Source organism: Acipenser ruthenus, chromosome 28 (genome assembly GCF_902713425.1).
Source record: "Acipenser ruthenus chromosome 28, fAciRut3.2 maternal haplotype, whole genome shotgun sequence".
NCBI classification, from domain to species: domain Eukaryota; kingdom Metazoa; phylum Chordata; class Actinopteri; order Acipenseriformes; family Acipenseridae; genus Acipenser; species Acipenser ruthenus.
In genome coordinates this window covers 21,498,972-21,525,732 of record NC_081216.1, presented here as the reverse complement: position 1 = coordinate 21,525,732, position 26,761 = coordinate 21,498,972, and the positions used below count along the sequence as shown (strand labels likewise).

At 50.0% G+C, this 26,761-nt stretch overlaps 1 protein-coding gene across 4 annotated transcripts in view; it reads right to left on the bottom strand.

The window, feature by feature from the left end:
* LOC117434907 (protein phosphatase 1 regulatory subunit 12A-like) overlaps nt 1–19,843 on the bottom strand; it is a 30,393-nt gene extending 10,550 nt beyond the window's left edge. The window contains exons 1-14 of one of the 4 annotated variants that reach the window (XM_034057624.3): nt 19,356–19,843; nt 8,693–8,942; nt 8,003–8,162; nt 7,581–7,725; nt 7,127–7,201; nt 6,868–6,959; nt 4,403–4,560; nt 3,690–3,781; nt 2,991–3,242; nt 2,744–2,841; nt 2,359–2,502; nt 696–782; nt 336–446; nt 1–60 (exon numbers count right to left, since the gene is read on the bottom strand). The exon at nt 1–60 is cut by the window's left edge and continues 31 nt beyond it. In XM_034057624.3, the coding sequence (XP_033913515.2) occupies nt 1–60; nt 336–446; nt 696–782; nt 2,359–2,502; nt 2,744–2,841; nt 2,991–3,242; nt 3,690–3,781; nt 4,403–4,560; nt 6,868–6,959; nt 7,127–7,201; nt 7,581–7,725; nt 8,003–8,162; nt 8,693–8,942; nt 19,356–19,631 (2,000 nt within the window). In that variant the 5' untranslated portion in view covers nt 19,632–19,843. Of the gene's footprint in view, nt 61–335; nt 447–695; nt 783–2,358; nt 2,503–2,743; nt 2,842–2,990; nt 3,243–3,689; nt 3,782–4,402; nt 4,585–6,867; nt 6,960–7,126; nt 7,202–7,580; nt 7,726–8,002; nt 8,163–8,308; nt 8,366–8,692; nt 8,943–19,355 lie in introns of those variants that run through there. The other 3 variants (XM_034057622.3, XM_034057623.3, XM_034057626.3) reach the window with 3 other exon arrangements.
* Nucleotides 19,844–26,761: the final 6,918 nt, after the last annotated feature.

Genomic DNA, 26,761 nt, shown 5'->3' with positions numbered 1-26,761 from the left:
CGGGATCGCGCCTTCCTCTGGGCCTCAGCCTCCTCGTCTCGCACCGGGGTCAGGTACGACCTGGAACACACAGAACCAGAACCGGACCGGGTCAGAGACACAGCCCAGCAGGACCAGAACACAACACAACCAGGACACACACAAAATAAACAGAACCAGTCACAGTCATTGCAGGACCGCAGCAGGTCAGAGACAGAACTCAACTGGACCGGGTCACACACAAAATATAACCTAATCAAATACAGAACAGAACCAGAGCCAGGCTCCAGACACACAGCGGCGATGCGCTGCCCAGGCTTGGCGGTGCCTGGCTGTGACGTCACTTCCTGTCTCACCTGCGCCGCTCCTTGGTCTCGCTCTGGGTGCTGGCGGTCGCGCTGGATGAGGATGATGATGTCGTAGCTGTCGTGGAAACAGCGTCTTTGTCCTCCGTCTGCCGTGCAAGCCTGGGGGGGGGGGAGGGGGGGGGGGACACGTTAGAAATACTGCAGAAATACTACAGAAATGACACCGAGAAACCGATAAAAATAAAGGTGAATTTACACTGGACACACAGAGAAAGACTTCTAGTGAAAACGTTTATCATTGCATTCAGGACGTTTGTAAAGTTTCACGACGTTTGTAAAGTCAGCGCTATTGAGCGTTTAATAGGGATAATATTTCAGTTTCCTCTCTGGCCCCTGGGGGCCCCCTACCTCTGCGCCGTGAGGGCATTGAGTCGGCTGAGGGCTGAGGAGGTGGAAGTCGTCCCAGAATCCTCTGCTTTGCGTCCGAAGGAGGAGCTGAAACACCACGGAGACTTCATTAACAAACACAGCGGAGATTTCTCTGGGGACCGCACGCTGCTGGGTGAATCCTGGGTATGCACGGATTACTAAAGGAATATAGACTGGACCAGGCAATCGTGTCAGTGCAAGCTGCCATGGATATGAGCTTCACACACACACTGTGAGACAGAGACACACACCGAGACACTCAGAGACACACAGGCACACACAAACTGAGACAGACAACAAACAACCCCTGCGCCCGCCCCCTTAGTGGTGAGACTCAGTCAGCACCTCCTGTAGCCATGGCGATAGGGAAGGGGCAGGGCCATGTCCTGGGCACCCACACTCTGCCCCACCGCTTGCAAATAGAGTTCTCTGAGCAGTGACATCATCAGTGACATCATCAGTGACAGCATGCAAGACAGAAAAAGCAACAAACGAAAAACACGCCACAGTGTCAGTAAGGAAGGAGAATGACACGCAGAGACGATGCAGAGACGAGGAGTCGGGAGATCCAGCCAGACCGAGACCATCACCCCTAAAGCGCACAAGTTACTGTTGACTCCTGAAGCTTCAGTGACGGTGAGCCCCTCTTTAAAAGAGGAGGGGGAGGCAGAGATAAACGTTCCCAGTGTCAAGAAGAGGTAAGAGAACAGATTACAATTTGAGAGCCCCGGTATGCAGTGGTAATGTTCCCAGTGTGGGTAAGAGGGAAGAGACTGCTTTTCAGTCTTGGTTAGCACTCCTTTAAAGGGAGGGGGTTCAAGCTGTACTGTAACAAACCCTGCAGCTGACCTCTATGCTTGACATCTTTGACAACCCTTAAATGAGTAGAAGATAATTAATGGTTCTAATCGTTTAACCTCTGAAATCTGCCCCCCACCCCCCCCCGAGCCTGAGTGCTGTTACCTGCGGTACCGTGAGAGATGGACTAGAATCCCCTCTGCGGTTCTGAGCAGACTGGTCTGATACCGAGCAGCACCGGGCTGATCCATACTGAGCCTGACACACCAGGTCTGGTCCACAGGCAAACTCGCTGTTTCAATCCCAGTCTCAACGTGCTGGTCCGGGAACTGGTTTCAAAACAACTGACTTGAACCTCCCATCAGAAGTGAGGTGGACTCTGAAGACTCTGAGACTTCTCCTCTGTGAAGAATTCTTCATTTAACTTCATGAGTTTCTTCCACAATTTCTAAAGATCTCCTCTCCACAGCCCCTCCGATTCAACCAGCCTCTCCCTGCTCCAAACTCCTGTATCCCACAATCCCCTGCTGCCACACCCTCCCTGTCACCACAGAGTGACATTCCTCAGCTCACTCTTGGAGTGCGATAGCCACTTCTCCTGGCCTCTCAAAAACACGCAGATATTAAAACTAGTAGTGTGAGTGGGGAGGGGAATGGAAGGGATAGACCCAGACAGGATCACTGCATATAACCCAGACAGACCTACAGACAGGGAGACAGAGAGACAGACAGAGACACAGAAAGACAGACAGACCTACAGACACACAGCCGGACCTACAGAGACACAGAAAGAGACAGACAGACCTACAGACACACAGCCAGAGACACAGAAAGACAGACAGACCTGCGCTGGAAGCTGGGGGTGGAGCTGGTGACCTCGCTCCCTGATTGGCTGTTGAGGCGGCGCGTGTAGGAGGAGCTCCTGGCGAGCGTGCCCGTGACATCAGTGCTGTTGTCCGTCGCGGGCTGCCGTGGATACGAGCTACTGCTTGGGGGAGGGGAGGAGTTACACACTCGCCTGCGTCTGTCTCTGCTTAAAGCAGAAAAGGAAGCAGCTCCCATTCCAAGAAATGTGCATCATGAGCTCGGAAACAAGCAGACACCCGACAGTAATAACCTTGCATGTGTGATTATATCGCAGATTAGAGTGACTCAAGATGGTAAGGGATTTGGAACACTCCTTCTCCTTCTCCTTACCCCCTCCCCCCTCCCCCCTCCCCCCTGTCTACCTGCTGGGGGGCTCCTGGCTGCTATCCGGGATGCTGAAGAGGCGTCGGGTGGGGGTGGGGGGGACCCGGGCCAGGCGGGGCTCCCTGCTCTCTCTGTCCTGCAGTAACAAAAACACAATCAATAAAATCACACAATGAACAATAAGAACACAAATCAACAACTCCATCAATATCACACAAACAATACCCCAAGGAACAGCACACTCGATCAATCCCCCTCACACTCTCCGTGCAGTACCAGCCTCACCTTGGCCTCTGTCTCTGTGCCTGTGAGCCGGGGGCTGGACGCGGACCGGCTGACCCCCCCACTGCTGTCCCGGGCCTTGCTCTCCTCCTGGCCCCCAGGGGCCCCTGCGCTGTTCAGGGCCCCGTAGCTGCCTGTCTTACGCAGCGAGGTTCTCCAGGAGGTAGCGGGCGCTGCTCCGTCCTTTTTCTCCTCTTCCACCCCACCTGTGGCAGAGCGAGGGGCTGCAGGGGGCTTGCTGGGGGAGCTGGAGCCCTGGGGGGGGGGGGGACACGACACAGTAATCCAGGACTTTAAAAACACTTGGGTCAAAAACTGAAACGCAAACACGTGTGCGATAGTGTCACTCCATCTTATTTAATGAATGAATCTTCTATTCTCTTATTTACATTCAGTTTTTGCTGGACTTCTTCAGGGTAGACTGTACGGAGCGGCACTTTAATCAAACCATGCCCTGCTCACCACTTTGATCCATTCCTGGTTTCACGGAGTTTGTTACCTACACACACTGTGGCTAATCAAGCTGGTAGAAAAAACCTGGAATGGGTGACACTGCTGTGCAAAAGGAGTCTTACTTCCATCCCTGTCGTATTATTAAGCTCACCGAATGAATGTAAAACCTGGACTGGCTCACCGTGCTCTACAATGGGAGTCGTATTATTATTATTATTACTATTATCGAGCTCATTAGGCTCCACCCACCTTCTTGCCGAGTCCGCTGGTTGCCGCGGCGATGGCGGAGCTGTTCAGTTTGTTGTTCAGATTATTGATCATTTCACGAGTTTTTACTTTCTCTGCACGAGAGAGAGAGAGAGAGGTCTCGAATGACATATAGAACAAACCGATGTGTACATTGAACTGAAATAGAAGGCAGACAGGCAGGTGCCAAACCTCTCTCTCCCCTCTCCTTTCTCCCCTCTCCCCTCTCCCTCCTCTCTCTCAGCATCAGAGCTGCTCGACTGCCCCTATCCCCTATCCCCTGCCCTGCCCTGCCCTCCCCTCCCCTCACCTGACTCGGTCTCTGACTCAGTGTCAGATTTCTCCTCTGAGCTGGAGCTGCTCGACTCCCCCCCTCTCCTCTCCTCTCTCACCTGACTCGGTCTCTGACTCGTGTCAGATTCCTCCTCTGAGCTGGAGCTGCTCGACTGCTCGACTGCTCGACTCCCCCCCTCCCCTCCCCTCCTCTCCTCTCCTCTCCTCTCCTCTCCTCTCCTCTCCTCTCCTCTCTCACCTGACTCGGTCTCTGACTCGTGTCAGATTCCTCCTCTGAGCTGGAGCTGCTCGACTGCTCGACTCCCCCCCTCCCCTCCCCTCCTCTCTCACCTGACTCGGTCTCTGACTCGTGTCAGATTCCTCCTCTGAACTGGAGCTGCTCGACTGCTCGACTCCCCCCCTCCCCTCCCCTCTTCTCTCACCTGACTCGGTCTCTGACTCAGTGTCAGATTCCTCCTCTGAGCTGGAGCTGCTCGACTCCCCCTCTCTCCTCCTCTCCTCCTCCACGCCCTCGAAGGCCACAGGTTCGAGTGTCTCCAGGGCACGCCTCTCCTTGTCGTGCAGAGAAATCTTCTCTTTGCTGCTCATACGAGAAATAGAGCTCCTGTGGGGGAGGGGGGGCACCGGGGGGGCGGGACAAACACCATGCAGTAGCCAATCAGTGTCACACACACACGGCAAACAGCACAGCCAATCAGTGCGAAATTCCACTTCCCCTTTAAGAGAAACTCCAAACTTCCAAACCAGCCTCGATTTAACGAGCACAATTTAAAAAATGTTATTAAATTTACAGCTTAAATTAAAAAAAAAAATTAAAAACGAAGGAGGATCTGTTTTAACCCTGACAGAAGCCATCATGCTTCCTTCTTTACTTTGTGTATGACTTAAACATTAAAAAATATAGAAAACAGCGTACTAGTGAATTTACCATCAACACGGCCAAATCATGAATTAATCAAATCAGTGAACAGACACATCACTAATCATCTGTCCTTGAAAACAAAGCTTAAAAGGGGAAGTGGTTTTAACCAGTGTGTCTGAATCCTTCGGTGCATCTCTGTTACAAGCTCACACGACAGTGAAAAAAACTACAAAACGCGCGCGCACACACACACACACACACACACACACACACACACACACACACACACACACACACACACACACACACACACACACACACATGCATGCTTTCCGACTCTGCCCGGCTCAGCCAGGGTTCGAAATGAGACTCCTGTTGCACAGCAGTTTCACCCACTCCAGGTTTTACTATGAGCTGGATTAGCCCCAGTGTGCAGGTAACAAGCTCCGGTGAGTCTTATTAACCCTATTATGTTTCGTTTCTGTTTGACCCGACACTGGGTCCACCCCCCCTCCAATAATATTGAATGACTTCTCCTAGACTGGGGTCACGAACTCATAAACAGAAAATAAGAGCTTTGAGACGTTTATTATTTTTAGAGCTGATCTCCTCTACAAACAGAACGACTCGGGTCAATATGTCTCAAGGTATTCATCTGTGTAGCTTTGTATGCACGAGGACAATACAATGCTTTCAATTAGTCTTGTAGTATTATTATTATGTCTGGTTATGGCTGCACCTGTCTGGAGAGATGTTTATTAACAAGGTCAATACAAATCTCTACAAGGCAGAGGTTCTCTGCAACAAAATGTATTAATGGAAGGCTGTCCCCATCCCTGAACAGAAAGGGTCTCCAGACTTGAAGCCGCTGTCTGGAGAGATGCAGGCTGCACTAATGACCTATTTAAAGAAAGCTTGTCGACATCACCATTAACAAAGAAGGCTTAGCTCTGAATCTAAATCTGATCTCCGAGATGCTAAATCTTGCTGAGGGATGAGATTAGGAACCTCACAGCTCCCAGACCAATGCACGGATTCCCAGACAGGACTGCAGCCTGAAGCATTACATGATCCTGATCAAGCTCTTCACAGAGGAGGGTCACTGGTGTCTATCGGGCTGATCTACCCTTCAGAGTGAAGCGAGTGAAGAAACAGCTGGGTTTGAGATGATTGGTGTTCTCCGCAGAGTCTAAGAAACGCAGCTATCCTCACAAACCCCAGCAGCTGTATTTTCACTCGTTTCACTGTGAAGGGTACATCAGCAAGACTCACTTCCTGCAGCTCTACCAGCGCAGTCTTGCCTGAACGTGAGCTCCAGTGAGTGATGTTTCAAACCGTTACCAAGCTGAAGACTCACACAGGTCACTGGGCCTGATTCTCAAAGCTACTTACTGCAAACAGTCCTAGGGATGGAAATAAGACTCCCACTGCATAGCAGTTTGATCCATTCCAGGTTTTAATATGTGTTTGATTAGTCACAGTGTAGCTCAGGTGTGTCTTATTAGACGAGGAATGGATCAAACTGCAGCGTCTTTGTTCCATCCCTGAACTGGTCTGGTAACTTTGTTTATATCACTCACGTGGCTAAATTTCTAGGAGTTATTTTTACGCTCTCTCATGAAAAGTTAGTGACCGCAAATACATTTTGTTGCTAACCATGGCAAGTATCATTTAAAACCAAAACCACTTACAAAAACGCTGATAAATCACAAAATAAAAAATATTTGACTTTGATTTGACCGAGATGGTGTTTACAGCTCTGAGCATGTCGCTCGCACACAAGCACTGTAAACAGACAAACACACAGACAGTCAGACAGACAGACACACACACAAACACACAGACAGACATGCACACAGACAGTCAGACAGACAGACACACAGATAGACAGACACGCAGACAGTCAGACAGACAGACACGCACGCACGCAGACAGACAGACAGACAGACACGCACGCAGACAGACAGACACGCACACAGAAAGACACAAGGAGGCAGGCAGGGGCAGCGGTGGCGGTGTGCGTACCTGCGTGTGCGGCTCTGGGCACTCTGGGATAGCGGGCTTGTCTCGATGACAGCCGGCTGCAGCTTGGCCTGCTTCTCCTTCTCGATCCGCAACTGAGAAAGAGGGAACGAGAAAGAAGGAACGAGAGAGGGACACACCAGATCAAAGTCAGACACGGGAACAGACAGATGGGTAAAGTCACACAAACACACACACACACAGGCAGACAGACAAACACATATGTAGACAGTCACACACACAGAAGGACAGATGGACGGACCTGGCTCTGTTTCTTCTGCAACTCCTCCAGCATTTCCACCAGGCTCTCATCAGCCACATCGAAGGCAGTCTGACCCTGCAGGGGGAGGATAGAAAACAACGAGATCAGCAGCACTGTGAGGAACTGCAGGAGGAGATACAGCAGCAGCAGCACTGTGAGGAACTGCAGGAGGAGATTCAGCAGCAGCAGCGCTGTGAAGAACTGCAGGAGGAGATACAGCAGCAGCAGCACTGTGAGGAACTGCAGGAGGAGATACAGCAGCAGCAGCACTGTGAGGAACTGCAGGAGGAGATACAGCAGGAGCAGCGCTGTGAGGAACTGCAGGAGGAGATACAGCAGCAGTGTGAGCCCAGCAGTGCTCGTCCGGTTCCTAGCAGCTCAAAACTTTAAAGGATCCCAGCCACACCCAGCCCGCCCCCTCTCACAGAGACCCCAGCTCCGACACCTCTCTCACCACTTTGTTGACAGCCTGCATGTCACACAGACTCTCCCCCAGCAGCCGGCACACCTCCTCCTGGCCCCAGTGCGCTGCAGCATGCAGGGAGCTCCAGCCATCATTATCCTTCACATTCACATCGAACCCAGCCTTCAGCAGCAGCCTGCCAGAGGAAGAGGGGGGCGGGGGGAGGGGAAGGAGGGGAGGTGGAGAGAGGAGAGAGAGAGAGAATAGCTTTGATTTTGAAAAGCTCATCCTGGGAAAGAGGGTCAGTGAGTGAGCTGGTCTGGCCCAGAGCCACGACTGACTATTCCACACACACACACACACACTCTCTCTCTCTCTCTCTCTCTCGCTCCTCATCTGCCTCACCCCCTTTCCCCATCTTACCCTTTCTATAAAATTCCAATGGTCTTAAATGGGCATGACCCTCGACTTACTTGATGACTTCGAGGTACCCCTTGGCTGCAGCGACGTGCAGGTCGGTGGCCCCAGTTTTGGGGTGCCGGCTCACCGTGACCTTGCCCTGATTGACATACTGCTGAGCATCCTGCAGCATCATCCTCTTCTCCTCCTGGCGAGCCAACTCCACATCCACCCCTGAGCGGAGAGAGAGAGAGAGAGAGAGAGAGAGTTAACGATGTCTATTCACACCAGACACGATGCGACAAGCAAATCTGTAGCAAGACACACCACACCGCGACAAAACAAGGGGGGTGGAGTGGGCGAGTGGGAGGGAGAGTCACCTTGCTTCTTGATCTCTGCCTGCAGCAGCCTCTCCATGGCCGATCCCTGCACCACGTACAGGGTCAGGGGAGGGGGAGAGGGGGGAGTGAGTGAGGGGGAGTGGGAGGGAGAGTCACCTTGCTTCTTGATCTCTGCCTGCAGCAGCCTCTCCATGGCTGACTCCTGCACCACGTACAGGGTTAGGGGAGGGGGAGAGGGGGGAGTGAGTGAGGGGGAGTGGGGGGGAGAGGGGGGAGTGAGTGAGGGGGAGTGGGAGGGAGAGTCACCTTGCTTCTTGATCTCTGCCTGCAGCAGCCTCTCCATGGCCGATCCCTGCGCCACGTACAGGGTTAGGGGAGGGGGAGAGGGGGGAGTGAGTGAGGGGGAGTGGGAGGGAGAGTCACCTTGCTTCTTGATCTCTGCCTGCAGCAGCCTCTCCATGGCCGACTCCTGCGCCACGTCCAGGGGCAGCTCGCCCTCGCTGTTCACCGCCGCCACGCTCGCCCCCTTTTTGATCAGGAACCCCGCAATCTCCGTGAAGCCACAGGACGCAGCGGCGTGCAGGGGGGTCCAGCCCTCGTTGTCGGGCTGGTTCACATTCGCTCCGTGCTCCACCAGAAACTCCACCATGTCCAGATTCTCATCAATACAGGCCTGAGGAGAGGGGGATCGTGTGAGAGGGGGACAGTGTGAGAGAGGGGGAGTGTGAGAGTGTGTGTCTGTGTGCGCCCTCTACAGAGAGCGAGAGGGGTTGCGTGTGCAGGGATGGAAATAAGACTCCAGTTGCAGAGCAGCTTGATCCACTCTTGGTTTCACAATGAGTGAAGAACCAGCTGTTTGGGTTTGTCATGATTGCTTACCTCTGCAGAGAACATCAATCCACACAACCCCAAGCAACCGTTTCCTCTCTCGTTTCACTCTGAAGGGTTAATCAGCCCCATCGACCCTCACCTGTGGAGCCTCGATCAGGATAACCCAACAGTCAGTTTCTGCAGCTCCAGTGCACTGGCTTAATACAGGGAACACACTAACAGATCTCCATGAAGTCAAACACACGATTCCTGTTCTGCGCACCAGGGGGCAGCGGTAAGCAGCGACTCCTGGTTCAGTGGCAGCAGGCTGGGGGTCGTTAATAACTTTGAGCCGCAGTATTTATATCCAGTGGTTCAGGGATCAGAGATCCCCCTCGTTCCCAGGGCAGCCCCCCCCCCCCTTTACGTGAACTCAACTCAGCAGAGCTGGAGGAGAGAGCTGGGCCCGGGCCAGGCATCGTCAACCTCCAAGGCAGGAAAATAGATGGGAAAGAAAAAGGAAAGGAAAATAGAAGGGGGGGTTGGTTTCTCAGCTGGAAAGAATGGCAGCCAGTCCTTCTGCTCAAAGGGAACAGATCGAGGAGACCCTTTCTTTACATGAATTACCGATTCGTAACAGAAGCATGTATCGCAATACGAGACTAAAAACACAGCCCAGCTCATTGCGGTTCATCCAGTGGTTCGTGAATGAAGAACAAGGGTGCTTCATAGCCTGACCCTGACCCTGACCCTGACCTAGCCGCTGCATTTTCCTGAGACCTGAGCCAATCTCAATGCAGAGAGGACGCATCAGCTGAAGAAAGGTTTGGGAACCAGAAGAGGTCTTCCGGCCTGTCACGGCTCGCTCCTTCACCCCGACGAGGGGGATCTGATCGAGGGCCGCAGCTTCCTGCAGCTTCTCAACCCTCGAACCCAGGTCCTGACCCGCAGCGTTTGTGGTGTGTATGTGATAAACGCAGCCCCAGACTGACCCCTCCCTCCTCCACACTCTCAAAGGGGATATTGTTTCAGCTGCTCGTCGGCTCTCGGTCACCAGTTGGAAAGCCAGCTCGGAAAATAACAATAATGTATATTTAAATTTGGGTTGCTAGGCAACGGGAGCCGTTACATATTCCAGCAGGCACACAAAAGCTCCTCTCTCTCTCTGTGACATTCCGGATCGTTTCGGAACAGCGCACCAGCGAGAAGGATTGAGAGCCATACAAGGACATTCCCCAACCAGCAGGAGAGGCAGGGAGTGGACTGAGGGAGCAGGGGCAAACCAGAGGCCAATAAGAAGAGGCAGTGTGGTCTAGGGGTTAGAGTTGAGAGACTGGGAGGGAGGGAGGCAGTGGGGTCTAGGAGTTAGAGCTGATAGACTGGGATGGAGGGAGGGAGGGAGGCAGTGTGGTCTAGGGGTTAGAGCTGAGAGACTGGTAGGAAGGGAGGCAGTGTGGTCTACGGGTTAGAGCTGAGGGACTGGGAGGGAGGAGCGAGGAGGGGCAGCTCTCTCTGTGTGGTCTCGTGCGTGAGTTTTGAGTGCTACACTGTTCAGGTCATGTTCTCAGTAGGACCTCTTAGCAAGAACAACATGAAAACTTGGCTGTGTTTGGAGTTCCCCCTGGCACCCTCTCCCTGGCACCTTCCCCCTCCCTCTGGCACCCTCTCTCTCTCCTCTAAATCACAATCTTCCAACAAAGTCTTAAACCATTTTCTGTTCCAGAGTCCAAGACTTTTCTTTTCATAAAGATTGTGGAGACAGAAACATGGAAATGAAGCAACCACTATCTTTCGTGAATTTCATCATAATCAATAAATCGATCAATCAATCAATGCAACAGCTCTGGGTTAATGAACCCCGAAATCTCTGGACTGCGACCGCACTATAAGGGAGCTGAAAACCTTATAAAAAAAGAGACTTGGGGTTTGATACAGCAAAGTTGCCTCAAACTAGGTCTCCTGGAACCAGGTTTCAAGCCACTGTTCCTGAAAGACTAGCTTCGTGTTCCCTCTTTACACACACATACAGAGACACACCCACACTCACTCTTCACAGAGCTGCATTGTTGAAAGGCTATAAAAGCAGGGAGTGGAGGAACATCAAAGTGCTGGCGTGGAGCAGAGGGTTAGCAGGGAAGAGCTCTGACTGTTGAAGCGCACTGCAGAGCAGTTTGAGCCAGTCCAGGTTTTACAACTCCCTGCAGCCCACACAAGAAGTGCCCCGAGAGGAGGTCAAACTCATCCCTGACCTTTATGTTGCCAAACACTTCCTGTTTCAATCAGGCAATTCCTGTCAGGGCTAGTGTGAGTTTCTAACCCTGCTCAAACTCCTGGCTCCTGATCATTTCAATAATAATAAGAATAATATACTTCACCGAGGGGCGCTCTGAAACCAGGATCAACGTTACGACTATACAAAGGAAGGGCTCGATTAGTTACAGCCCCACGAGGAGCACTGACCCAAAAAGCCACTGAATCTCTCTGTGCCTCGCTGTGGTTTATAATAAAATGAGACTGCATACAATGGTGATAAATAACTATAAAAAAAAAAGCCTGGCAGATAAAAAATATGTCTGGAAACCAAAAGAAATGCTGCCATTGTTTGATCTTGCTCTTTCAAAACAGCCAGGGGGCAAAATCCACGTCAGCGAGTGCGGTCGCGCTGGGGGGGGAGTGGAGGGGCAGGGAGCTGCTGAACCAGTCAAGCTCCTCTGCAGAGGCAGTGCCTGGGGCTCCAGTGCAAGAAGTCTGGGTGCTCTCAGCTGCGCCTCCTAATTGAAACTAGGGGTGTCACGATACGAGGCAACGTCACGACACCAGTCACACAAAGGACTGTCCTGTGATGCACAGCAGCAAGATCAAACGATCATTAAACAGTGGGCCGTTTTGTTAGACAGACGAAAGTGAAACGAGGTCGGGGAGCGGGCATGAAAACCAACAATGAAACTACGCTTCGTTCAAGACCCGCTTGAGGAACGGGAGCTGTGTGCTGTTGTGCTTCTGGTCTTTTAATGAGAAAACAAACGACACACACAGTGCATGTTGATTAGAGTGCATGAAATCAAACCGCTGGAACTGAAGAGGAAAATTGGCAAAATTGGCAAAATAGGCACATTCGTGATTGTCCAATTGATTTGATGACTTTAACTGGCCCCACATGCAATTAATTTAAAATAGTAAGAGAAAAGGAACACACCGCCACAAACTGTAAAATGCATGAGACTTTTTAGAAGTTGTTTAAGATGCCTGATTAAAGCACAAAGCGGTCTAACATTTTCACACCTCAGTGCCTATTGTTTCTCTATCACTGATTACTGAGTGGAAATGTAAATTCTCACACCCAGAGGTTTCCATGCAGGTCGGTGTATAAAGGATATAAATGAGGTGTCTAATACATTTGCACGCTGCTGCACGTCCACTGACCTGCGATGCAGTATGTCGAGAAAGGGTCCCGGCACAGCAGTTGTGGAAGTGGAGAGAGAGTCTGGTGTCTCTCGGACCCTGCAGCTGCCTTGTGTCCACAGCTGTCTTCGTGCAGTGCCACAGCGAGATGATAGGGCTCAGCGCACAGGCGTTGGTTAGAAACTCGAACCCGCCTTCAGCCCTGTGTGCTCCTGAATCATTGTCGGACTCACCTGTCTAATAAAAGGTATTTTTTTTTCCCTCCCAGTCAGAATTCTCAATCCCCAGTAGGGTCGTAATAGGACCAGTGTTCACAAAGTTAGAAGTGGAGACAAGACTTAAGGCTGAGGGAAGGAGACACTTCTTTGCACCTCTATCTCCCCCCACCCCCTCATAGAGACGGCACAGGACAGGACAGGACAGGAGGCTGCCAGTACGCTCAGCTCACCACAGCTCAGATCAGCTCAGCAGTAAGCTTCTCAACAGGACTGGCTAAACAAGTTAAACCAGGAGATCTGCAAAACAAAACAGCAGCTCTGTGCTGCCCTGCTGAATCCTGTGACTCAACAAATCTCATTCCTGGAACAGCGTGACGGATCATACTGTCAGTCTGCGATCCACATGATCATACTGTCAATCTGCAATCCACCTGATCATACTGTCAATCTGCGATCCACATGATCATACTGTCAATCTGCGATCCGCCTGATCATACTGTCAATCTGCGATCCACATGATCATACTGTCAATCTGCGATCCACATGATCATACTGTCAATCTGCGATCCGCCTGATCATACTGTCAATCTGCGATCCGCCTGATCATACTGTCAATCTGCGATCCGCCTGATCATACTGTCAATCTGCGATCCACATGATCATACTGTCAGTCTGCGATCCACATGATCATACTGTCAATCTGCAATCCACCTGATCATACTGTCAATCTGCGATCCGCCTGATCATACTGTCAATCTGCGATCCACATGATCATACTGTCAGTCTGCGATCCACATGATCATACTGTCAATCTGCAATCCACCTGATCATACTGTCAATCTGCGATCCGCCTGATCATACTGTCAATCTGCGATCCACATGATCATACTGTCAATCTGCGATCCACATGATCATACTGTCAATCTGCGATCCACATGATCATACTGTCAATCTGCGATCCACATGATCATACTGTCAATCTGCGATCCACATGATCATACTGTCAATCTGCGATCCGCCTGATCATACTGTCAATTTCTATCAACTAGTTATAGGGGCAGAACATTCAGCCCTTTCCTTCCTCAGTACAAGTAACAGGGATGAATTTGAGTTTGACACAGAAAACAGAGAGGGAGTAGATTTACTCTAAACAGAGATGGGTAGATTTATTTTAAAAATCAGTTTCCGGTCAGTAATCAGAAACAATAGACACTGGTGTGAAAATGTTAGACCGCTTTGTGCTTTAATCAGGCATCTTAAACAACTTCTAGAAAGTCTACTGTGTTTCACCACTTGAACCACGTGGTTCTTTTCGCTTTAAACTAATTGCATGTGTGGCCTATTAAAGTCATCAATTCAATTAAACAATCAGCAATGTTCCAAGACTTGCAGTTCCGGTGGCTTGATCTCATCTGCACAGCAGCAGCAATGCTCTGAAGCATTCGCACACTGCTGTTTGCATCAGGACGTCCCGCGAGAGAGAGAGAATCTCTAAATCATAAACTATGCCTGAAAAGTAACTACTTGTAACTGTAACTAAGTAGAGCCCTATGGAATCCGTGTTTTGTTCTCATTTTATTTTTTTCTGATTTCCGTTTTTTACCATTTTAAAAAATGTAATTAGTTTTATTTAAATGAACTTATGCACACCACAGGCAAGGCGAACACAAAACCATAAATCTACAGGCTTCTGCTTTTTCCACTCGGTGTTCATTGGATTAAGAGGGTTTTTTTTTTTTATCTAACTGTACTGAAAAATAGTATTGTTAACTTTAAACATTACTGCTATGCTCATAGTTTCACTACCATAAATCTTCTCTGTGAACACTGGAACCTTATTGTTAAAGTGACTGTAGTGTAAAATAGCCCTGATATACGCCTATCTACAGATCCTTCACTTAAATTTAAATAACAGGTTTTTTTGTTTTTTTTTATTGCCATCATCGCAAAAAACAAGAGTCTACAACGTTGTCTAATTGTTGAAGTCCTTAAAAAGGGTTCTATTTATTTTCCATGATTGCATGTATTTAACACACTCGAATGGTGAATTATTTTCACCGTTTCAACCCTTGTTGTTTATCCCTTACAGAATACCTGCCTCATTTATAACCCAGCTACAGAAACTGCCCCCCCCCCACTTTTGAAACCAAAGCTACACCATTGCCTGTATTGACAATTCAAGTTTCACATTTTCCCTTCAAATATGTAAATCTCAAGCTTAATGTTCTCCTGCCAAGTGATTTTCTTTGTACAGCACTTAATTCCGCGTTATTCTTTTGATTCTGAGATTCCGTCCATGTTCTCGTTAACACAGATTCCATAGGGCCCTAACTAAGTAATTGGTTACTGCGACGAGTTACAATTTTGTTCATGTAACGTGTAACAGATTACTTCACGTGCAGCTTAGGGAGTCTCTTATAATACACATGCAGCTCGGGGAGTCTCTTATAATACACGTGCAGCTCACAGAGTCTCTTATAATACACGTGCAGCTCAACGAGTCTCTTATAATACACGTGCAGCTCAGGGAGTCTCTTATAATACACGTGCAGCTCAGGGAGTCTCTTATAATACACGTGCAGCTCGGGGAGTCTCTTATAATACACGTGCAGCTCAGGGAGTCTTATAATACACGTGCAGCTCGGGGAGTCTCTTATAATACACGTGCAGCTCGGGGAGTCTCTTATAATACACGTGCAGCTCGGGGAGTCTCTTATACACGTGCAGCTCAGGGAGTCTCTTATAATACACGTGCAGCTCAGGGAGTCTCTTATAATACACGTGCAGCTCGGGGAGTCTCTTATAATACACGTGCAGCTCAGGGAGTCTCTTATACACGTGCAGCTCAGGGAGTCTCTTATAATACACGTGCAGCTCGGGGAGTCTCTTATAATACACGTGCAGCTCGGGGAGTCTCTTATAATACACGTGCAGCTCGGGGAGTCTCTTATAATACACGTGCAGCTCGGGGAGTCTCTTATAATACACGTGCAGCTCGGGGAGTCTCTTATAATACACGTGCAGCTCGGGGAGTCTCTTATAATACACGTGCAGCTCGGGGAGTCTCTTATAATACACGTGCAGCTCGGGGAGTCTCTTATAATACACGTGCAGCTCGGGGAGTCTCTTATAATACACGTGCAGCTCGGGGAGTCTCTTATAATACACGTGCAGCTCAGGGAGTCTCTTATAATACACGTGCAGCTCGGGGAGTCTCTTATAATACACGTGCAGCTCGGGGAGTCTCTTATAATACACGTGCAGCTCAGGGAGTCTCTTATAATACACATGCAGCTCACAGAGTCTCTTATAATACACGTGCAGCTCACAGAGTCTCTTATAATACACGTGCAGCTCACAGAGTCTCTTATAATACACGTGCAGCTTGTCGAGTCTCTTACTACAAGGTAACACACCACGTGGAGCAAGCCTCTTATAGTACAAGTCATCTGGTGCAGTTTGGGGTGAGAGGATTGCGAAGCTGGAAGAGACACCAGACACACACACGACTTTACTTATTATACATCACAGAAAAAAAAAAAATGCTTTTAAGCATAAACATAGAGCTGCAGTATTTTTTTTTCCCACTTTAGAACATGTTCTGTCCACGGGGTGACATCTCTGCTCAGGATAAGATGTCTCAGTCAGTCCTGCACAGTGTCAGCCTCTCTGCCTGCCTGCCTGCCTGTCTCCTCTCCTCTCCTTGTATAGATATTCTGTCAGAGAGCACAATCCTCTCCCTCACACCATTTCCATTTTCATGCTGCTTGTTTTGCACCGGGAATACCGAGCATTCACAACGGGAATTCCTTCCATGTCAACAACCTCAGGGATCCACAGAGGCAGCTGCCACAGCAGGATTCCCAGATGCTGGAACACGGGCACATAGCTGAAATTCCATGGATTTATATTCCGAAAAACAGGAGGAGAGGAAAACAGAAACCAACACTGTCTTGTAAACACAGTAATGCGTATTCCTCGAACTTCCCTGGACTGAGGAAACAACAGAGTACCTGCAGCTCTGCAGCTTCACGACAAGGTGACCGACGCCAGCCCCTTATTACAGACAAGGTCAATTATCAGCAAGCGCTGCAGAGGATCGCAACGCCATTATAAACCCAGTGTGAGTGTCTGCAAGAAACACAGGGGTGAAAACAAGACTGACCAGGTTTTACTATGAGCTGGATTAGTCACGATGTACAGGTAACAAGCTCAGGTGTGTTAGACTCATAGGTGAAACCAGGATTGGATCGAACTACGATGCAAGTCAGGGAGTCTTATTTCCATCTCTGAAATGTGCACAATTCTACAGCAAGTGTCCCGTACAGTCTGTAATAACCATGTGTGTGTGGGGGGCGGGGGGCTAAACAAGCTAGACTGTCAACAAGGCCTGCAGCACAGAACACTAAGGGAGAAAGGACAGCGCGCAAACTGATTACATTTCCAGTGTAAACCTCAGCAGGACAGCAGGAACACCCCCTCCCCCCATCACAATCACCACATTCAAACACCAGTTTAGAAATCCAGTATATCAATAATAGTGAAGTGAGAGACACAGCCAACCTCAACCTCTAACCACAAGGTCATCAATCCACACAGCAGCAACTTTCCCCAGAACCAGAGAGCCAGAAACAGAGAGCCAAAGACAGAGCCAGAGCCAGGGAGCCAGAAACAGAGAGCCAAAGACAGAGCCAGAGCCAGAGAGCCAGAAACAGAGAGCCAAAGACAGAGCCAGAGCCAGGGAGCCAGAAACAGAGAGCCAAAGACAGAGCCAGAGCCAGGGAGCCAGAAACAGAGAGCCAAAGACAGAGCCAGAGCCAGGGAGCCAGAAACAGAGAGCCAAAGACAGAGCCAGAGCCAGGGAGCCAGAAACAGAGAGCCAAAGACAGAGCCAGAGCCAGAGAGCCAGAAACAGAGAGCCAAAGACAGAGCCAGAGCCAGGGAGCCAGAAACAGAGAGCCAAAGACAGAGCCAGAGCCAGGGAGCCAGAAACAGAGAGCCAAAGACAGAGCCAGAGCCAGGGAGCCAGAAACAGAGAGCCAAAGACAGAGCCAGAGCCAGGGAGCCAGAAACAGAGAGCCAAATACAGAGTCAGAGCCAGGGAGCCAGAAACAGAGAGCCAAATACAGAGTCAGAGCCAGGGAGCCAGAAACAGAGAGCCAAATACAGAGTCAGAGCCAGGGAGCCAGAAACAGAGAGCCAAATACAGAGTCAGAGCCAGGGAGCCAGAAACAGAGAGCCAAATACAGAGTCAGAGCCAGGGAGCCAGAAACAGAGAGCCAAAGACAGAGTCAGAGCCAGGGAGCCAGAAACAGAGCCAAAGAACCAGAGGCAAAGCCAAAGAACCAGACAGAGCCAAAGAACCAGAGGCAGAGCCAAAGAACCAGAGGCAGAGCCAAAGAACCAGAGCCAAAGAACCAGAGCCAAAGAACCAGAGCCAGAGCCAAAGAACCAGACAGAGTCAAAGAACCAGAGCCAAAGAACCAGAGGCAGAGCCAAAGAACCAGAGCCAAAGAACCAGAGGCAGAGCCAGAGCCAAAGAACCAGAGGCAGAGCCAGAGCCAAAGAACCAGAGGCAGAGCCAAAGAACCAGAGCCAAAGAACCAGAGGCAGAGCCAGAGCCAAAGAACCAGAGGCAGAGCCAGAGCCAAAGAACCAGAGGCAGAGCCAAAGAACCAGAGCCAAAGAACCAGAGACAGAGCCAAAGAGCCAGAGCCAGAGAGCCAGAGCTCAGCCCCACACATACAGAGACACCGCAGCACTGTGTAATACATGATGTAATAGAGTGCACAGCAGCAGGGTTCGTCCAGCACCAAGAGCTGATGGGGCTCCTCACAAACTAAAGCAATGCATCTCAGTGTATATGCTCTTCAAAATAACCCACAATAATCATCTGGATTATAAATCTTACGAAGTAACGCTCTTAAATTAAGAACAGGGATGCAAACAAATCTTTGTATTCCATGAAAAGGGAATCTTTGCTGTTCAAATCTTAATAAATAAAAAAAATTATAACAGAAACTAGTATTGCATTTCATTAATGGGGGACCGTTCCTTTTGTTCAAATAATAATAATAACAATAATAACGATAATAATAATAATAATCACACAAGTGTGGGTTTTATTTCATTAATAGTTAACTCTCGCTTTTGTTCTAATAATAATAATAATAATAATTCTTAACAAAGACCCAGAAACTAATATTAATATTCTGTGACTGAGTTACATTCCCACGACCAGGAAGAATTTAAAGTTTTAAAAGATATCATTTTTAACGCTTAATTAGTTTACAACAAACCTCTTAATTCAAACTTCGCAAAACCGCCCAAGAAAGACAGGACACGCCGCTGTCATATTATTATTATGAGTTTGATGTTGAGGATTCATTCGCAACATCCCGTCATTAAAGGCTAAGTTATGATCAGGTTATGAGCGTTGATAAATACGGACGCGGTGAACTTTTGACAGTCTTTACTTAGGGAACATTGAATTAAGAAAAAATCAAGTCGCACCGATTCTGATTGTAAACTTGTACTGTGAAAGTGCAAACCGGCGCAAAATAAGAACTATAAAATCGCAGAAAAGGTAAAATAAGCATATATAATCAATAAGCTATTTTAAATCAATATAATCTAATTCCGATTGTTTTCTCTACCTGGTGTAACGCTGTTAGCCCGTCCACATTCGTGTGGTTGATAGCAGCGCCCTGTTGAAGCAAACCCCGGACCTCCTCCCGATCGCCCGCCGAGCAAGCTGCCATGAACACGGCTCCCTGAGCGAAGCGGACCCGGTACCGAGACTGGCCTGTTCCCCCGGGCCGATCCCGGGACTCTGCCTCGGACCGGTCCGTTTCCGAGCCGGTCCATCGGCTCAGCTGCTCCCGGCGCTTCACCCGAGCGGATTCCGACCTGGAGCGATCCTCTGCCGCCATCTTCCTAGATTCGTACCCGGTCAGAGAAGTTGACAGAGTGGGGAAGCGGACCGGATCAGTGGACTGCCTGGCAGAGCGAATGCGCCACCTGCCTACAAGAATCTAACATTGCAATCGTGAGGGGAGGGGAGTGCGGGAATAATCTATCGAAGCCGACAAGGAGGGAGGGACGCCCCGGCAAGAGCCACACAACTTAACAAGGCAATGTAATCACAGCAGAAAGCCGAGCAAGAAAAAGCAGGGCTGCACTTCGATTAGAAAACCCGAGACAATGCACTGCGCCGCCTGTGTACAAGCGACAGAAACTGCATCTTACAACCACCACGTCGAAGACCACGATCTAAATCTCTTTCAGTTACTTTGTGCACCTCAATCACCAGCTGAATCGCCAACTGTAACACAGCCCCCAACTCTCCCTCAATCTGTACCCCTCTATACTGTAACAGAGCCCCTGACTCTCCCTCAGTCTGTACCCTTCTATACTGTAACAGAGCCCCTGACTCTCCATCAGTCTGTACCCTTCTATACTGTAACAGAGCCCCCAACTCTACCTCAGTCTGTACCCTTCTATACTGTAACACAGCCCCCAACCTCAATCTATACCCCTCTATACTGTAACAGAGCCCCCAACTCTCCCTCAATCTGTACCCCTCTATACTGTAACAGAGCCCCTGACTCTCCTTCAGTCTGTACCCTTCTATACTGTAACAGAGCCCCTGACTCTCCCTCAATCTGTACCCCTCTATACTGTAACACAGCCCCCAACTCTCCCTCAATCTGTACCCCTCTGTACTGTAACACAGCCCCCAACCTCAATCTGTACCCCTCTATACTGTAACAGAGCCCCTGACTCTCCCTCAATCTGTACCCCTCTGTACTGTAACACAGCCCCCAACCTCAATCTGTACCCCTCTATACTGTAACAGAGCCCCTGACTCTCCCTCAGTCTGTACCCCTCTGTACTGTAACACAGCCCCCAACCTCAATCTGTACCCCTCTGTACTGTAACAGAGTATAGAGGCACAGTCTGTATGCCTCTATACCTCACTCTAAGGGACATGGGCAAGCAAGGAGTCAGGCAGGCAGACAGACAAGCTGTCAGCATGATAAAAGGATGGCTCGCTATACAGGTCAAACAGCTATAAAAAGGGATAGAAACAGATTTAAAGATTCAAATCAATGCAGACTCTTTAGGGGTTTGATTTCTATTCTGGACTCAAACAGAAGGAGGATGAGTGTGTGCATCAGATCTATTACTATTATTATTCTATTATTATTATTATTATTATTATTATTATTATTATTATTATTATTATTATTATTATTATTATTAACAGACAGTCCCCGCTCCAGCGCGATTTCACAAACTGCTAGTTTCCAGCCCCCTGTCTGTTATTCGAACAGGAGATGAAAGTGTCCCGGACATCACTGACTCTTTCAAGAGCGGTCAGGGGGCAGGATCAAAGAGCAAAGGGGGGGCGGGCGGGGGCTGGCAGGAGGTCTACACAGGGGCACAGGGACCACACTGAGATCCACTCAGATAAAGAGAGCAGGTGGAGAGAGACAGCCAAGGGACACAGAAAAGGACAGACGGAGACGTGGACACACAGGTGCTTGCCGCTCCGCATGAGGACCCACTTGTTGGGGGGGCCATTTTTGGACAGTTTTGTTTCCGGATGGACAGTGGAACGGTAAGACATGCAAACAGATCTGAGTACCAACTGGAAGACACTTTCATATTTCATGATTAGTTTTTCCTTGTTTATGTACGTGTTTTTAAAAGGTGTAATAGTTTTTGTGTTGTTTTTTTTTTTTTTAATTTATTTTAATCTATACACAGTACTTCTGGGGATTTCTTCTTGCTGCTTGTTTAATTGAAACTCGTGTTGAGAAATGAAAGCTATGAGCGGCAGGCATTTCCTGTGGAACATTAATATCAGTGTTACACAAACCAGTGAAGAGAGCTGTCTCTTACTGACAGTGTGCAAACTCAGTCACAGACGCAGGCTCAAACAAGTTGATTTCACAGAACACAATTAGCAAAAACCATGAGACTATTCACCCTAGCGTCAAGCGAGTCCCTAGCAGATCAGTGCTAACCCAGGTCAGTGAAAGCAGCCGGTAATGTTTCCCTGTGTGTGTTTGTTACAGACGCTAACACGGCCAGGTGCGACTGTGCCCTGCTTTTCAACTCTCTCCCAACTTCCTACCTGCAATGATAACACTGAGGCACTGGGTGGCAATGTGCGCTGTGGCAAACTACAATCCCACCAAGAACCTTGTGGGAGGGAATGTTGAATTTGTAGAGAGGAATGGATTCGCTGGCTCAGTAATGCAGCATGTGCTGATCAGGAGACAGGCAGGGGCTGATCTTCTCTCTCTTTGCTTTTGCAGGACCTCAGGACCCACGCTCCGAGGAGACTACAGCGCGTGTGATAGAACCAGCAAATAGACTGAATACACACAGAGTCGGCATCATCCGAGGAGAGAGAAAGAGGGAAGAGACAGAGGGAGAAAGGAAGAGAAGGAGAAGGGACACAGAGGGAGGGAATACAAGAAATGGGGGAGAGGCTGATACAGAGATGCAGACTCTGAAATTCAGTAACACGGTAACAAAAACAAAAAAAAAACTCTTTTAAACAATACAAACAAAAAAATATCGGATGCCGATAAGAACCAACCTGTAACAGAGTAGCTAACAACTTGGAAATCTGTGTGCAGAGGAACCAAGACAAGGAAAAAGCCTAGATAGATGAAGTCACACACATCTTCTCCTCTCCTCTCTGGCGTCGACAGGATGAAGGGCTGCCGTCAGCAGAGAGTGGCAGCAGCAGGTTTTGAGGGGATAGAGGAGAGAGGGGAGACACAGGGCAGAGCAGAGAGAGGGAAGACACAGGGCAGAGCAGAGAGAGGGGAGACACAGGGCAGAGCAGAGAGAGGGGAGACACAGGGCAGAGCAGAGAGAGGGGAGACACAGGGCAGAGCAGAGAGAGGGGAGACACAGGGCAGAGCAGAGAGAGGGGAGACACAGGGCAGAGCAGAGAGAGCGCACAGTCGTGGTCGGAGTTGCCTGCGCTCACTCTTCAGGAGACCAGCAGCGGTGGAGCCCACTGAACCGATAGAGCCGGGAGGAATCTCAAGCACCGGGCACCGCGACAGCAACCCTCAGCGCCAGACCTCGGCAACAGGCACAAAAAACTTCTCCCACAACGACGGGCCCCCCTCTGCTCAGGCCCCGCTGGGGTCGGGGACTGCGGGTCCCAGCACACCCCAGGAGAGGAAGGGGAAGGGGTGCTGCCCTGCAGCTCCCCCGAGGAAGTCCCTGGCCAGCCTCCGGAGGGGCGCTCTGAGGTTGCGAGCTTGGGGCGTCGTCTCACCCCTGGTCAACCGGCCGGGACAGGACTGCAGCCGGCTGGAGAGAGAAGGAGGGGGAAATGACGGAGGTTGTTTTGGGATTCCTGACCAAGCCAAGGCTGATCTGGGATTTCACTCTGACCGCTCCAGATATTCCCTGGTTCCCTGCGCAACCTCCAGCCCTGCAGGGCAGCTGCACAGGCGGAACCAGGAGCCGGAGCCTGGGAAGGGAGCTGCCTGGAGCAGCAGCTTCTCCGCTACAGGAAAGCTTTCACTCGGGAGGGGCAGCCTCGCCTCCTCCAGCCTGGCACCTCATGAGGCCAGGGGAGCAGACAGCCTCTCCCGCAGGATCAAGGGGCTCTCCCTCAACGAAGGACTGCGAGGGGACCCCAGGAACCTGCACGAAGGGTCTAGGGGCCCCCTACAGGATCAGGGTCACAGAAAGAGACTGGATGAAAACCAGAGCTTTGGAAAGACCCTGATCTACCACCAGAACCACAAACCTTATGTAGGTGCCCTGTGGCCCTGGGGCGAGAGGGCAGAGAGCCGGGGTAACTCCCAGGGGCAGCACTGGGACGCCAGGGGCAATGGTTTGGGGGAGCTGTTTGGTAAGCGCTGTGCCCAGGATGGATTCAGCAGGCAGGGGACCAGGATCGCTCAAACCCACTTCCTCCCAGCCATCTCACAGTCGGGGTCCCTTCTCAGTGTCCCGGTGGTGCTCCCTGAAAACTCGCCCCCTCCCTCCCCCCAGAGGGACACCTCCTCAGACCTCCGGCACTTGATTCTGCCTGTCCCGTACCCCAAATCCCCCAGGAAGAAAAGGGGCAGGCCTCCCTAAACGCCCCAGAGTGCCGGGGCAGGGATTAACCCCCCCCCCCCCCTCCCCTTTCCAGAAACAGTGAACAGCTTCTGATGTCATTTTAACTGATGTAAAGCTGGCACTGAAAAAACAGAAGCCTTGAAATATAAACCCATGTGCTTTGCAATGAAAGATGCTATGGAGTCCATCAGTGTGCATGAGTGCCCTACAGGAGCGCTGACTGTACCCGTTTAATGAGATACTGTCACATATTGTAGTTTGATATTCGACTTCTTTCTGCGTCGTAAACAAAACGCTATTCAAATGCTGCCAGCTGCTGTTTTATGGTCTGTGGATTTCCTGCTGATGCATTAAATGTATTTTTGATAAAAAATGTCTGCGTGGGTGTGGCTCTGTGTGTGTGGCTGTTGGTTTTATCCTTGTAGGTCGTACAGACACTGCCAGACTTCTTCCAGATTCTTGGGGTAATTTCCTTAGCGTCAATTGCTTTTAATATTAATAACTTTGCTAGCACTCAGACTGGTGCTAATCCATTTCCAAATGTGCTTGCTTGGCGCCGGCACTGGTATGAATGGTTTGTTGCGTCAGGGACATGCAGAGTGCGAGATCGACACCTCTCAGAGAAATCACAAGCGCAGCTACTGCTGCTACCAGGATCCAATGGGGAGGGGTCTCGCGATCAGTGACCAGTGTAACCAGCCTTGTTTGTTCAAAACGAAGGCATCCATCACTCCCGTCAAACTTTATTATTAAAGAAATTCAAGACTGCACTGCAACATTACACAAACCTCGCTAAGACCCTGTGAAGGGGGCCGTAGTGACCAGCGAAACCCCACCCAGTGAAGCATCAACCTCCAGCTGAATCTCTACCCAGAGCAGCATCACCAACCCCCAGCTGAATCTCTACCCAATGCAGCATCATCAACCCCCAGCTGAATCTCTACCCAGTGAAACATCAACAACCCCCAGCTAAATCTCTACCCAGTGAAACATCAACCCCCAGCTGAATCTCTACCCAATGAAACATCAACAACCACCAGCTGAATCTCTACTCAGTGAAACATCAACCCCCAGCTGAATCTCTACTCAGTGAAACATCAACCCCCAGCTGAATCTCTACCCAATGAAACATCAACAACCACCAGCTGAATCTCTACTCAGTGAAACATCAACCCCCAGCTGAATCTCTACTCAGTGAAACATCAACCCCCAGCTAAATCTCTACCCAGTGAAACATCAACCCCCAGCTGAATCTCTACCCAATGAAACATCAACAACCACCAGCTGAATCTCTACTCAGTGAAACATCAACCCCCAGCTGAATCTCTACTCAGTGAAACATCAACCCCCAGCTGAATCTCTACTCAGTGAAACATCAACCCCCAGCTGAATCTCTACCCAGTGAAACATCAACCCCCAGCTGAATCTCTACCCAGTGCAGCATCATCAACCCCCAGCTGAATCTCTACCCAGTGAATTACCAACCCCCAGCTGAATCTCTACCCAGAGCAGCATCACCAACCCCCAGCTGAATCTCTACCCAGAACAGCATCATCAACCCACAGCTGAATCTCTACCCAGAACAGCATCATCAACCCCCAGCTGAATCTCTACCCAATGAAACATCAACAACCCCCAGCTGAATCTCTACTCAGTGAAACATCAACCCCCAGCTGAATCTACCCAGTGAAACATCAACCCCCAGCTGAATCTCTACCCAGTGCAGCATCATCAACCCCCAGCTGAATCTCTACCCACAGCAGCATCACCAACCCCCAGCTGAATCTCTACTCAGTGAAACATCACCAACCCCCAGCTGAATCTCTACCCAGTGCAGCATCATCAACCCCCAGCTGAATCTCTACCCAATGCAGCATCATCAACCCCCAGCTGAATCTCTACCCAGTGAAACATCAACAACCCCCAGCTAAATCTCTACCCAGTGAAACATCAACCCCCAGCTGAATCTCTACCCAATGAAACATCAACAACCACCAGCTGAATCTCTACTCAGTGAAACATCAACCCCCAGCTGAATCTCTACTCAGTGAAACATCAACCCCCAGCTGAATCTCTACCCAATGAAACATCAACAACCACCAGCTGAATCTCTACTCAGTGAAACATCAACCCCCAGCTGAATCTCTACTCAGTGAAACATCAACCCCCAGCTGAATCTCTACTCAGTGAAACATCAACCCCCAGCTGAATCTCTACCCAGTGAAACATCAACCCCCAGCTGAATCTCTACCCAGTGCAGCATCATCAACCCCCAGCTGAATCTCTACCCAGTGAATTACCAACCCCCAGCTGAATCTCTACCCAGAGCAGCATCACCAACCCCCAGCTGAATCTCTACCCAGAACAGCATCATCAACCCACAGCTGAATCTCTACCCAGAACAGCATCATCAACCCCCAGCTGAATCTCTACCCAATGAAACATCAACAACCCCCAGCTGAATCTCTACTCAGTGAAACATCAACCCCCAGCTGAATCTACCCAGTGAAACATCAACCCCCAGCTGAATCTCTACCCAGTGCAGCATCATCAACCCCCAGCTGAATCTCTACCCACAGCAGCATCACCAACCCCCAGCTGAATCTCTACTCAGTGAAACATCACCAACCCCCAGCTGAATCTCTACCCAGTGCAGCATCATCAACCCCCAGCTGAATCTCTACCCAGTGCAGCATCATCAACCCCCAGCTGAATCTCTACCCAGAACAGCATCACCAACCCCCAGCTGAATCTCTACTCAGTGAAACATCACCAACCCCCAGCTGAATCTCTACCCAGTGCAGCATCATCAACCCCCAGCTGAATCTCTACCCAGTGCAGCATCATCAACCCCCAGCTGAATCTCTACCCAGAGCAGCATCACCAACCCCCAGCTGAATCTCTACCCAGTGCAGCATCATCAACCCCCAGCTGAATCTCTACCCAGTGCAGCATC